Source organism: Zingiber officinale, chromosome 8B (assembly GCF_018446385.1).
Source record: "Zingiber officinale cultivar Zhangliang chromosome 8B, Zo_v1.1, whole genome shotgun sequence".
Taxonomy (NCBI): Eukaryota; Viridiplantae; Streptophyta; class Magnoliopsida; order Zingiberales; family Zingiberaceae; genus Zingiber; species Zingiber officinale.
The window spans coordinates 25,170,891-25,184,713 of NC_056001.1; the positions used below are offsets into that span (position 1 = coordinate 25,170,891).

Below are 13,823 nucleotides of genomic sequence, written 5' to 3' on the forward strand. Positions count from 1 at the left end.
CACAGCTTAATCTGTATTATTGTTCAATTCAGTGCCCTTGTTTAGTCAATCATCATGGACATGTCCCCACAAAATAATTTGGCTTGCAGCCTCATCAAATTAAGTTCATCTTAGAGGAAATGTTTAAAAAAATAAACATAAAAATTGAGTCCTTCAATATTGATATTTGAGGCAATGGCCATTTGAACAAATCTATAACATGGTTGATGAGTTCCAATTTTTAAGAGAAATCTTTCCCAAATAAATTGTCAGATAGGTATGGAAAAAGCATTTAATTAATGAGAACAACAAATAATTTGTGCAAGGTGAAGAGTGTCAAAGCAGATAAATGTGACAGAAAAAACACACCAGCACTTTAAACATTGAAGAAACTCTATTCGGCAGAACCTTTAGTGGTTTCTCCAGTTGTGGAACACTAGGAAGGGGATCCTCCTTGTCTATTTCAGGTGAAAATGCAATAACTTTACTTGAATATGAATGCCCATTAGATGTCAATAACGTATTTTCCTGCAAAATGAAAAGTATTTTAAAAATTTTTGTTCTTTTAAGTAGAATTGGAATCATGGTATTTTGCATAGACAACTACCTCCCCACTTGTAGAAGTTCTATGAACAGCACATGCATAATCCAGACAAATAGTTCCCGAAAGTTTTTGTAAATCATGTTTTGTTTTATAAGGGTGAGACAAAGCATCCCTGCAAATCAGTAAAATCTGAGAATGCCACTCTTTTTTCTGTCCAGAAAGAGAGCAAACTAATCACCAAAAATAACCTCTTATACTGGACTCTCCACCCTCCTTCCCCATCCAATGCCAAAATCATGTCATGGAATGCAACTAATGCAGGTCGGTGAGAGATTGTAATGCAGGATGTCCCCATAGCTCGAACCTTCTCACAGAAGCGTTCCTCCATTTTGGTTGTGACTGCACTTGTACATTCATCAAGAATAGCAAACTTAGGCTTGTGATAGAATAACCTGGCCATTCCAAGTCTCTGTTGTTCACCAAGGGAAAGCTCATCTTCCCAGTTCATTTCCTCGTCTAAGGGATAATGATCCAGCAAATACTCAAGATCAACCTACCAAAGCAATTTTATATCAAATATTTTTAAATAGTAATTAACCGGTATGTAGAGTAAAATACATGCAATGATTAATTGCGAGGTAGAATTAGAAAATTAAGTAGACCGAGGAAAAATTACATTCTTCAGCAGCTCAACCATTCCGTCATAAGTGAGTGGTTCAGTCTCCTGATCCGTAGTAAGAGGATAGATCAATTGGTCACGGAGTGTCCCGACTACTGTATATGGCCGCTGTGGAACATAAAAGATCTCCTTATTAAGGCCTGAACCAATCCCAGGTTTTACAAGGTATCCAGATATAAGTGGCCACAGACCTCCAAGAACACGGAAGATGGAACTTTTTCCACATCCATTAGGACCTTAACAAAAGAAAGATATAAATATATCAATTATCAGAAACCACGATGCATTATTGGAATTAAAATTCTGATGTTAAGAAAGCAGAACAGAAGAAAATTGATATCCTAGACTCAAGCTAGATGTTGTTCCTGCATTGGAGAAAACACTTAGTTTGCTTGTGCAAAAACTGCTTGAAATTCATGAGGATTCATGAGGAGTTCAGGTATACAGAAAGCTAACTCCCGCAGATGATGTATAAGCAACAGTTTGTTTAAGTTTCTCCCTCGTTTCTATCTATTTTTACACTAGGCCATTGAAGTTTCTTAAACATGAAAACCATAAATATCTTCAGCCAAGCAGAACTTACCACTTCAAGCTAGCAGTTTCTGTCAAATTATATGGCTGACATGCAAAGCCATAGATTAGAAGGTTTTGAGGGTCTGCTTAATTTTATCTGTTTTTTTCACCATTTCATTAACTTAGAATTCTCATATTCTTTCTTTCTCTTTCTTTTTTGAAAACATATTTTGATCTCCACTTAGCTGTTACATTTAGAAGCAAACAAGCAGAGGTGTTATTAAGTATGGCATGGAAGAAAAGGATAAATAGTGAAGAGCAATACAAGGTTCAATACACAAAATTCTTAAAATGATAAGAACACTGACAGATCTCAGATTTATAAACTACCCAAACAAGTAACTTGGGTAAGTGAAAGAGATGAGAACTAATCCTGATTACCTAGTGAGCACATGCTATCAGAGATGAGTTGTTTTCTCCTACATAACAAAGACTAAGACAAAAGTGTTAAAAACATAAATGGGTTTGCAATAAGAGTTCTTTAAGGAACAGTACTTCACCCAGAAATGTATATTTATATACATGTTTTTGCAATTAGAGCTATATTTCAAGAGTCAACAGGTTAAATGGTCAATTATATTGATAAAAGAAATCCAGTGTTCTAAAATGAGATCCAAGTTGTTGCCTAGGCAGTAAGGGGACTGCTTTGCCTAGCCAATAAATGGTACCCTTTCGGCGGAGGACCTTCTGTGAAGCAACACACCTAGGCGATCTAGACAGGTATATATGTGTATATATATACACACACACACATATACTTTATTTGAGAGACTAATTTTTCAATAGTTTTACTCCTAGAAAGGACTAGATTTGATATTATGATTGATTGATTGTAAAATCTAAACTATGCTTTTGAATTTTGAGATTATAGCATGACCCAGTTATGAATTATGTTATATTTTTAGGTGTTTATATTGTGTCAATATGGCTTGGATATTTTGTTTTGTACTTATGTTTTTGTTATATTATGTGTTTTTGCAAATTACAATGTAAACTATGATATGTTTTGTTGTTGTTACATATTTAGTTATTAATTATCACTATTTACTTACCATTATAAATCTATTTTGATTGAGCAATACATTTTTAGTCATCTTAATGTTACTATCAAAGTTTTTTTTTTAATATTATTTGAATATTAACCACCTCAGCTCTCTCACTTATGCCTAAGTGTTTGTTAGTGGGTCGATTACCTAGCACCTGAAATCACCTTTTAAAACATATGATTAAATCTTTGAAACTAATAATTTATCTTCAAGAGATATCTTTATTAAAAAACTTCAAGAGCAAATAGGATGAACTTGCAACAACCCTAATTAAATCTATAAAATCCAAAGCAATGCAAATATTTTGCAGGAAATTACCTGTAATTAATAGATTTGAACCTGAGTCTACCTGCAAACTCAAATCATCGACCAATACATTTCCTGTTGGTGTAACTACCTGGAAAACATCAAGTATCAAAAGGTTCACAGATAGTAAGGACAGACAGAAAATCTTCCAAAATTTTTTAAACTACCTTAACACAAGAAAACTCGATATAATCTGCTTCATAGATATATCTACTGCTAGAATTTCTCTGGATCAATGACTTGTCACCAATGGCACGTAGTTCCTTTGAAACAATCATTAGTTCATGAATGCGGTCAGCAAAACCACTGCATTAAAAAAATTCAGTTGAAAGATCTCCAGAAAGTATCATACACAAACAAAATAAGTTCCATGTTTAAGATTCACAATAATTAAAGAATAGAAACTAGAGGATTAATGTACTTTAGGTGTTCTATTCCAAAAGGGAAAACAAATCCAAAGTTGAGCTGAGTTTAGAGGAATTTAGAGGTAGTGGAATTTAGAGGACCAAATTTAGAAAGGAAAAAAAAGACAAATGTCAGAAGTTATCTATATTTGTAATTTATTAGTGGTAGTGATATTATTTGGGGTAATTTAATTCAATTATTTAGGATCATAAGACCAATGTGCAATCCCACTTTAGTGTTAGTGGATCTAACTGGTAAGTCTTGTGATTAGGATTAACTGGAACCTAGAGCTCTTTACATGGGATCTTTGCCGCCACCGAGCATCTCTTCCTCTCCCGATTTATTTCTCTCTCCCTCTCTTAGTCTCACCCTTGCAATTGTTGGATCTTCCTCAAGCGAGTATCATTTGTGCCTAACCCCTTCAGCCTGAGCACTGTACCCATCCATGGTCCTCTCTCATCAAGTCATTGCAGCGAGTAAAGAGCAACCAGCATTTGGCAATCTCACCCGTGCAATTAGATCGAGTGCTAGAAATCTTTGACCTACTTCCTCATCAGAGCTTTAGTCATAGCCCCTTCATCTGCTCATGAGCATAGAGGACCAGCAGGCTTTTTTCTTCTGCTGAGAGTGGCAACCTGTTGATCAGAGAAAATGTGTACAACAAGCTAAGTTCCCCATTTAGCCATCCATGATATGGATTGTAACTCAAGCAAGCTTCCAATCATGATCATACCCACTGATTTTCTTCATTTGTGGGTGTTGCTAATCACTTTCTCAACAAGTGGGTTACCTGACTGATGTACTCCTATGATGTTCAAACTTAACCTCTTTCGATGTCATGGATTTCTTATCCTACTGGGCTCTAGATTCAGTGATCTTGTGTAGAATGGTGGCAGTTCAATCTGTATTTTCTTGGGTCATTACGGTGTGCTAAGGGGGGCCATTTCAACTTTCAAGTCAAGAAATTGAATTTAAATTGAAGAACCCTTATGACATCCTTCAACTATTAAGGAGTATATATCAGCCTAAATGAGGGAGAAGTGAAGGATCATCTTTTCTTTTGTCCAGATTAGCGAATTTAGAGCTTTCCCCTATTGGGGAAGCATGATCTCTTGATCTATCACATCCAATTATATCTGCACCAGCTATTCTTGCTTCTTGGTTGACCTGTGACCATTTATGTTCCTCTTCTAGTTTGGAAGTTGCATTCTTCAACGGAATAATTCTATGGAAACAAATGAAAAAGCTCAAGGTAAGTATCTTAGAAATAGTTCACTAAGAATTTCTTTTTGAGTTTTTTCTTCATTTTCACTTGTGTTTTAATTTTTGGCTTGCCTTTATTAGCTCTTCAATCCTGAAGATGTCTTCACCTACTCACCAAGTACATCCTCATAATCAAAGGTTCACTCAATAGAATCAAATCAATCTATGAATAGATTGGGCTGAATCCATCCTTCAATTTGAGGATGTCCACCTTGAGATCAAAATCGTGTTGGCAATAATTGTTTCAAGTACATTATCAGGAGAGAACCTCTTCATTACCATTGTGAAAGGGATTGTCTTCCTCTTCCACTTTGGTCTTCATTTTTTGAAACATTTTAAGTAGCATATCTCAATGTCTCCATTCGTGCTAGGAGCTCTTGGAAAGTATTAACTTGCCTTCTTAGCGCCATCATCTCTACATGATGCAAAGCATGCTTATGAACTGAAGGAAGATGGAGGTCAGGGCCCTAACAATTAAGCATCCCAACCTTGGCTTGGACATTAATTTAACACTAGATATAATAATAAGTAGATAATAAGTAGTTGGTTCTGCACTAGATACTCCAACTTCACCAAATGAAAGCTTTCTCATCACAAGGAATCAACCATGACGAGAAAAAAAAATAACCGTACTCAAGAGATACTGTCAGACAGGCCAACCCATGGCGGGCCGACCATTTGGCGGGCCGGGGCGGGGCGGGCCGACCCGTCAACTTGACGGGTTAGGAAATTTCCAACCCAACCCAATCTAAGGCGGGTTGCGGGTTTGGCGGGCCAACCCGCGGGCCCATCAAAATTTTTTTAAAAAATAAAAAAAATTATTTCATATCTTCAACGTTTTACTTCAGGAAAGTTTCATCAATCAAATCTATATATAAATATGTATTTTAAATATAAATGGACATAAACTAGTACTTAAGTTGGATGAAAAGTATTATTTTTTATTTTAAAATTATAATAAAGAAAGATAATAAATTGACATAAAACTTAGATTATATGTGTTTCTCAACCCGCGAGCCAACCCAAGCCCGTCGCGGGCTAACCCGCGTGGGTCGCGAGCCTAGGCGGGTTGGCCCACGGCGGGCTTGGGTTGATAAAATTTCAACTCAACCCGCTTAAATTATTTGGCGGGGCGGGCCAACCCGACGGGCCCAACCCAAATTGACAGCTATACTGAGATATGAAGAAATATATCTTCAAAAGAAAGCATAAGTTAATTCATATGTTCAAACTATCATGACCAGAAAAAATTTACAATGAGACCTTTATAAACTTAGGCAAATTAGAGTACGAAAAAAAGAAAATGATCTGACAAAAATTGCATCCATGTAATCCAAGTACCCATGTCACTATAATAAAAATTCTCACCCATCAAAATAAGTATGCACAAATTTTTAAATACCCAAATAAGCATTTTTACATATTTTCATGCAATGAATTCCACATGGTGACTCTTTTTAATATTTGACTAGAATGGAGTAACTTGGGAGCTATTTAAGGAGTTGCTCTGATTGTCATGTCGACCTCTACAATCGAAGAGACAAGAGAGTCACTTGGTTAAAAGGTCTGATGCTGGGTGATAGAAAAGCAGAGAAATCAAATTAGTAGCTCCCACTTCCCACAAGTCCTATGCTAATTACATTTCTGGTCCACATATCTTAAATGAGAACAAAGTTAATAGTAAAACTATTAAGTAATTTAATAATTTAATGAGTTTGTTCACAAATTATAAATCAAAGAAAATTCGAACATATGGAGGGGCAGGACAAAACGGCAAGGATGGAGGAGTTACCTAACCAATGTCATTAGCTGATGAGCATGACCCCCTCTCTACTAGTGATATTCAGGGGATAAGATATTGGTGTAAGGTTAGGAAAAAGGAAAAATATTATAAGACATGCTCAAAAATCCTAAATCTAAAATATAAATTTTTGACCCGAATGCATGTGCTATACTAACGTGAGGACCATCATTAACTAAGGATGTCATGAACTGAGATGGAACACACTAAGAAGTTTGTCACTGAAGTAACCTCCTTAATTAGTATAATAACAGTGTGTCTAATATTAAAAGTCACTGCCGAGAAGACCAACTTGAAAATTTTCTTGCTTCATGATGTTGCTAAATTGTGAGACTCCCTTGATGTCAATTAACTCAGCATGATAAACAAATAAAGACATTCAAGTAAACTTGTATCGATGATACTGTAAGAAGAGGAAAGCCATTGTATTTTAAGATCAGCTGGTGTGCAGTTAAGTGAAATTGATACACTCCTCTCAAGCAAGCTCTCACACTCTGGCTATATCATCTTTCCACTTCACTCTTCCTTCCCACCTCTTCCACGCTCCCATAGCCCTCCCCTCCCACCCCTTGCTTTTTTTTCTCATCTCCCCCTCCCCCTCCTTCCCATCTCTCTTTTCATGACAAGTAGCAATGGAGGTCAGCATCACAAAAATATGAAAAAGAAGAAAGAACGATAAAATCATCAAATATATAAAATATAGACATTTAAAAAAAAAAGTTACCTGCTCAATGAATGCATAATTTTATCCAATATAAACTGGGAGAATTAGTAATAACCTGAGGCGGTTCAGTCGCCAAGAACTGGTGGAGAGAGTCCCAAGTGATTGAAAAAGGGATGTTATCACACTTGTATGATAACGAAGATTACTCAGCATTTTTGCTCTTCCAAGAGTAGAAGCATCAAGACTGAGTGCACCAGCAAAAAAAGGCTCAATAATCAGCACAACTGCAACTGTAGCACCAAGATATTTCAAGAGGAAATCTTGAATTATTCCAAACCACCATTGATCACGATGAACAATATTCAAATGTTTTACAAGAGCCTCAAACTTCTCATTGATATAAGATGCTTCTCTAGTCTCTCCACCATAGAATGCTATACTTTCAACATGAGTCCTCAATCGTGAGTGAAGCTGCCGATAGTTCCCTTCTAACTGTTGCTCCATGGACATTAGATTTCTAAAATCTGGAGAGAAAACCCTAATAGAAGCACCTGCCCCGATGACATATGCCTGAAAGCAAACAATGAGTCTTCACAGAAAACTAAAAAAATAGGCATCGAACTATGCCAACAAAGGCAGAAACTTAACAAATATAAATGAGGAAATTACTAATTCATTTGAAAATTGCAAGAGAAAAATATGCTACCAGTATCCATAGCACATATTTTGGACTTGCATAAGAACATAGGCGCCAGGTATATGTCATGCCGTCTGTTACTGCTGTGAGATCATCCTGTATAATTTCGCTAAATTCAGAACAAAACTTTCTTATATCACTAGCAATCCTCTGCTCTGGGTTGTTGATGCGATCATCAACATGTGAGATTTTGTAGTATACCATGTTCTGGATTTTACAACTAGAATTAATTAATCAGAAACAAAACTTTACCTAAAAAAAGTACCTTAAACAGGAAAATATAAATCTGATCTGATTAAGCGAGGACAAGGAAAAACAAGCAAATCCACGGGCTAAGACACCATCGGGAAGCCTCATCAGTGTCCAAGGTTAAACAAACCACATCCCCAGTTTGACTGGGTTATATTGAAACATGGCATGTCCACATCAATAAAACTAATAAAAAATTAAATGGGTCTAACAAATATAATTAAAACATAACCAAGTCATTTTTGGTTTAGATTTGATAAAATGCAAAAGCAGGCATTCGGAACAACCTGTGTAGCTTGGATTATCTGAGATACTAACCCTTTTAACTTTGATCAATCTCCACAAATCACATTGAAGTAATAATGAGACCAGTTAAGAAATAGCCCGTATTAGCAAATACAAACTTAAATGAAAAATTCTTTCAAAAATTACTTTCAATTAAAATAAAACTATGTTGCATTGAGCTTAAGTGGCGAATAAAAGAATAAACAAAAAATTCTATACAACCCATAATAACAGAATATGTTTGCACCTCAAAATAATCCTCATGTATGAGCTCTGTCAAGATTTTTCGGAAATGCAGACTTAAGGACCCTGTCAAGTATTTTGATGTCGCATATAAAGTGGACTGAAGAAAACATAAAACAAGATTCTCAAGAATTAAGCGCAAAAAGGTGGGTACACGCCGAAGGAAAGCAGCTTGAAACAAAAAACCTTGAACTTTTGCCAGTCTATTACTCATGGTAGTTCTCAACGCCTGCAATTTGTAAAGTTTACATTTGTAAGAATATGTCCTACCTAACCAACAAACGAGTACTACCAATCTTTGAATGTAATGTGTGTAACAGGAAAAAAAACTGAGACCAAGTTTGCAAAAGAAACATCAAAATTTTGTCTGAATGAAACGGCTACAAAATCATTCCTAATTGTTCAGAAGACAAGATGCAAAATTAAATAAGTACACCATGATTCAAATGACCGAACCAAGGTGCCTTTTCAATTCCTGTATAAACTAATTTATCCTTTTCAGTATCATGCTAAATCTAACTGAATTGTTTATATGCATTTTTTTACCACTGGTTAAGCTTCTTAGAAGAAATATGAAAACTAATTGTTTTCTTTATGTTGCTTGATATGTTGGATTTCACTGTCAAATTCTTCAAGGCATGCAGACTTTTGGTAAAGTATACACAAAGAAATATCATATGGATAATCACTGAGTTGCTCCTTGCCTAAACTAAATGATTTTTATGTTCCAGTTAAGAATAAATGAAATTGAATAAGTTGCTTGTACAAATTTGATCATCACACCATTTTTTTTTCTAATGCATATCAACCATCAGTATTTATCCAATAATCAAGTACTGATGCAACACATATTAACCATAGTGTAATTAAACCAGACAAGACATAGTCAAAATGCTCACCACTGTAGTCACTAAGGCCATAAGATAGTGTCTACCATTGGGGCCCATTGAGGAGAGCAGCACTGAGGCTAAAGCACGTAAAGATCCCAATCCTTTTCTTCTCTGCCTTGCATTATGAACTTGCTGATCACCAGCACTATTTAGGCTCAAACTTTTTACAGTCTCACTGGAAGTGGTGCAATTTGCAGAATTCTCTGTTTTCAATAATCTTCTTCTGTTGCGACATGATTGCATATATGCAACTGTTCCACTAGCCACTAGAACAGCTGAGACTGCTGCAAGCATTCTCCTGCTCGAAAAAGCATTCATGTATTGGAGACAACTCTCAAGTATAGACTTCAAGAAATGGAATTTTCAAGAATGAGAATGTGAAACATCATCAGTGAACAAGGGACAAGAGTGAAAGGAGTAGAGATACCTCCTTGATGCCAGTAGGTTACATCCACGCTCAGTTAACTTTAGTAGTTGTAAGGAAGGCATTTTGTGAGGATTAAGAAACCAAGCTATGATAAATGAAACAAGAGCTCAGAAGTGAAAGCACACTGCGACAGTACACAGAAATTATTAGTCTCCTAATAAAGAGAAGATATTATACATCCTTCCGTAGCCAAAAGATTGCATGTAGAATAGAAGAAAAATAGATGTGTAGAAAAAACCAGCAAAGAAAAGCATGTCGATTCTCATGTTTATGGAGAGTGACACAACTATTGTCATTGTTTCAGAACAACCTCCCTCATCAACATTCAGCCAAAACCTAATTGCTAGTAAATTGTCGCATAGATGTCATGTTACAAAAAAGATTAAACCAGCAATCCAAAAAAAGGCTTGGCCTCATTGTCTTTGTAAATCATATAGAACCAAAAATGAGCTACAGAGCTACTCGGTGCAAGGGGTTTCGATCATTATGTAGCCCAGGGAGAATTAGATGTAGGAAACTTCATCTAATTTGAACAATTAAATGATTGTTTTTCTAATTTGAACTCATACACCATATGTCAGGTTGCAAGTCCTCTCTGCAGAGTCATCCTGTTTGGTCGTGAGGGGCCCAGAATCCAGTTGGGTTAGCAACCTTCATAGTTTACAAGTTTACCTGAAACTGTGTGTTGCAAAACGTGGAATTCTATATTAGAGGAATCTAGTCTGGACAAATGCTTAGATCATATGAAGCAATTGGAGTTTATGTGCATGGACTTCTCAGGAGCATGTTGAATATCAGTGCCTCAAAACCTATTTTGATTACCTCCACAAGAATAAATCTGCGCATTGTTCTCTATGGGCCAAAACTAGATGGATCAAGGATGGTGATGCAGATACTCTTTATTTTCAAAGGGTGGTTTGTCAGCATGAAAAAATGGTGAGAATTATTAACATTTCAAGAGTGCAGAATGCAGTTGTGGGGCAAACAAATACTTTTGTAATTTTCACTGAACATTTTAAGGCTTTATTAATTATTATAGTTGTCAAAATCATATGATTCGCAATTCATATCATACATATAGGAGACCATTTGGGACATGTAATTTTAACCATAATTTCCATTAACTTTTCATGGTATTAGAGCCTTCATGATATTTGTTTCTTCCCATGCCAGTGTCGATGTCAACCAATTCCGAGGATCAGTTCATTTCTTCTCCCCATTCATCATGTCCCTTCCACATGCACTGCATCCCCTAGTGACCAACTCTATGCAGCATAACTGAAACTGAAGTTGGAGTTAGATTGACAATTGAAACTGGAGTTGAACTTAGATTAACACAACTGAAATTAAAAGAATATAGAAACATCTTATTTTTGAACTCTAGCTTCACTTTTAATGGTACATCTTCTCATTTCCTCCTGTCTCTTGTTCATGATTCATCTCCTTCTCATGATCGACAAAACAAAATTGAAGGATAAGCCATTAAGAAAGAATCTTTTTGTTTCAACCAACTGTGTCCTTAGTGCTTCTCCTCTTCCTCTTCTCTTTCTTTATTGTGTATCATCTCCTCCTAATGCCGCTGAAGGTTGACATAGGAAAAAAAAAGTCTTATATCAGTCAGTTCCAGACAGTATCACTGGGGAAAGCTTGTCTATCTACATCGATGCTACTAAACCTGTAGGCATGGGCATTACAATCATATTTACCCATACCAACACAGTATCCACAAACAATTGAAGTGATATGTTCCAGCAGTATCTAGGTATCAATCAAAGTATGTCCATCACAAACGCACTAAGATTTGAGCCTACATAAGACCTAACAAGTTGACTGGACTAATTACATGATAATCAATTTACCCTTAACCTTGAACATATTAATCGCTTCACAATCTCAAACCACCCACTAGGTCCAATGGCACTAAATCTTACATCCTCCACTCTAATGATTGATATCTAACTTCTAGTGATATACATATTGGTGATTGATATCTAACTTCGAGTGATATACATATTGGTGTCTTCAACTCTACCATAAGCACTTGTACAAGCTTATGGTTATACCAACAAAACCACTTATACTTCACTTTAAGGACCAAAGCTTCTATAACCATACTAAGGTTCCACCATGATATCACAATCCCGAAGTAGATCATACTAGCTAAACTCCTAGAACGGTCAAACATTGTTTGAATCTTCCTCGCAACTGCTCAAGTTGGAACTCAGCACACATCTCATCCTCTCCAATTCCCTAATCCCCGTAATGGGTGCAATTCCCAATCAACTCCTAGACAGCACAACTGTAAGGATTGACGTTATCTCATCTACAACATATTCTTACAGCAAATCCTCCAACAAGTTCTGGGATGTAGATGAGCACACCATTCCCATGCTAAAGAAAAACACACAACTCAATTATGGTACTAGGATGCACGCCATTGGACATTATGGCACTCACTACTACTCATCTCCATGATTAGTCCACCTCATCGCTAGAGTGCCTTAGGTTAGAACCCCTAACTCAATGAAAACGCCCCCACAAACAAGGGGAGAACCCTACCTCGAACCAAAGACATGTCATTGCTGAGAAAATAGGCCAAGGTCAATATTCTGCATCTTAGCCAAGACAAGGAGAAACAATTAGGTACACAAGAAAGGGACGACAAACATTTTTAAGGGGAAAAAATGAAAGCCACAAAGCACGAAACCTCTCTATAAAACAATTATTACTGTTGTAAGTCGTATGAGCAAGCTTTCAAATGTGCTATCAACAGTACTCCATCTCGCGACTGAATGCAAGTAACAAAGACCCGTAGTTGCTCACTGATGGCAGAGGAAAAAGGCTCCACCGCTTGCCACCTCGGATGGTGGCTGCGGGCATCGACATTGCTTGCTGAAGTAAAAAGGTCGACACCGTTGGACGACTGACGCTAAGAGGGAAGAGAACTCGTTTGAGCGGCTGCTGCTCGTCGGCCAACAACAACGGACAAAGGGAAGGAGATCATTGATTGCTGCAGCAAGGCTCGCCAGCCTTGACACAGGAATCGAACAAAGTTGGTCGGTGCAAGAGAAGTAGGGGAAGGCTTAGCCAGCACTGCTTTCATCTTCTCCCTTGACAAGACGAGCACCTACGCTATAGTCGCGTTGATCGCAGCGGCGTGCGACTCGGTCTTGGTAGACGGGGCAGGTGTGAGATCCAGAAAGGGGGAAGAGTGGACGAGCGCTCGACCCGGACGAGTGGAGGCACCGAGGACGCCTGCTTCAACGGCAAGGCCAACACTTGATGAAATTGTATAAACATATTTTTAATATAAAACGATGTTTACTATATATATATATATAAATAAATAAATAAGACTATAAAATAGGGAAGTTCAGGTAAATTTTATATTATTCAAATCTGAGTGGGATCTCAAATGAATATAGTTGTTTAAATTTAACTTTTTGTTTTTTATGATTTTAATCTTATTTAAGTTTAGTTTGGCTTAATTCTTTTAAATATTATCGAGCACTTAAAATTTAGTTGTTTAACATTTTTATATTTTTAAATTTATTTGGTTAACTAGTGAGTTAATATTATAAACTTATTTGTTTGTTTAAGAATTTTATTTATAAGTTTGAAAAGAAATTAGTATATATATATATATATATATATATAAAATCAACACTAAATTTTAAGGGTTTAAACGAGTCATGCCAATCCAAGGTAATTGTGTTCGTTTATTTATTTACTACCGAGTTTATTCAAATTTGTCTATTAAAAATCTTTTCGA

General features: G+C 36.4%; 1 protein-coding gene across 6 annotated transcripts in view; it reads right to left on the reverse strand.

The window, feature by feature from the left end:
• Positions 1–10,224, reverse strand: part of LOC122017965 (ABC transporter D family member 1-like) — a 50,717-nt gene extending 40,493 nt beyond the window's left edge. For 2 of the 6 annotated variants that reach the window (XR_006121504.1, XM_042575692.1), the window contains exons 1-11: positions 10,052–10,224; positions 9,634–9,922; positions 8,739–8,963; positions 7,967–8,164; positions 7,376–7,830; positions 3,295–3,433; positions 3,140–3,218; positions 1,200–1,438; positions 772–1,076; positions 587–695; positions 349–507 (exon numbers count right to left, since the gene is read on the reverse strand). Coding sequence is in view for 5 of the 6 variants with exons in the window: in XM_042575692.1 (XP_042431626.1) it covers positions 349–507; positions 587–695; positions 772–1,076; positions 1,200–1,438; positions 3,140–3,218; positions 3,295–3,433; positions 7,376–7,830; positions 7,967–8,164; positions 8,739–8,963; positions 9,634–9,922; positions 10,052–10,113 (2,259 nt within the window). In the remaining variant the exon portion in view is untranslated. The remainder of the gene's footprint in view (positions 1–348; positions 508–586; positions 696–771; positions 1,077–1,199; positions 1,439–3,139; positions 3,219–3,294; positions 3,434–7,375; positions 7,831–7,966; positions 8,165–8,738; positions 8,964–9,633; positions 9,923–10,051) is intronic. The other 4 variants (XM_042575696.1, XM_042575694.1, XM_042575693.1 and 1 more) reach the window with 4 other exon arrangements.
• Positions 10,225–13,823: the final 3,599 nt, after the last annotated feature.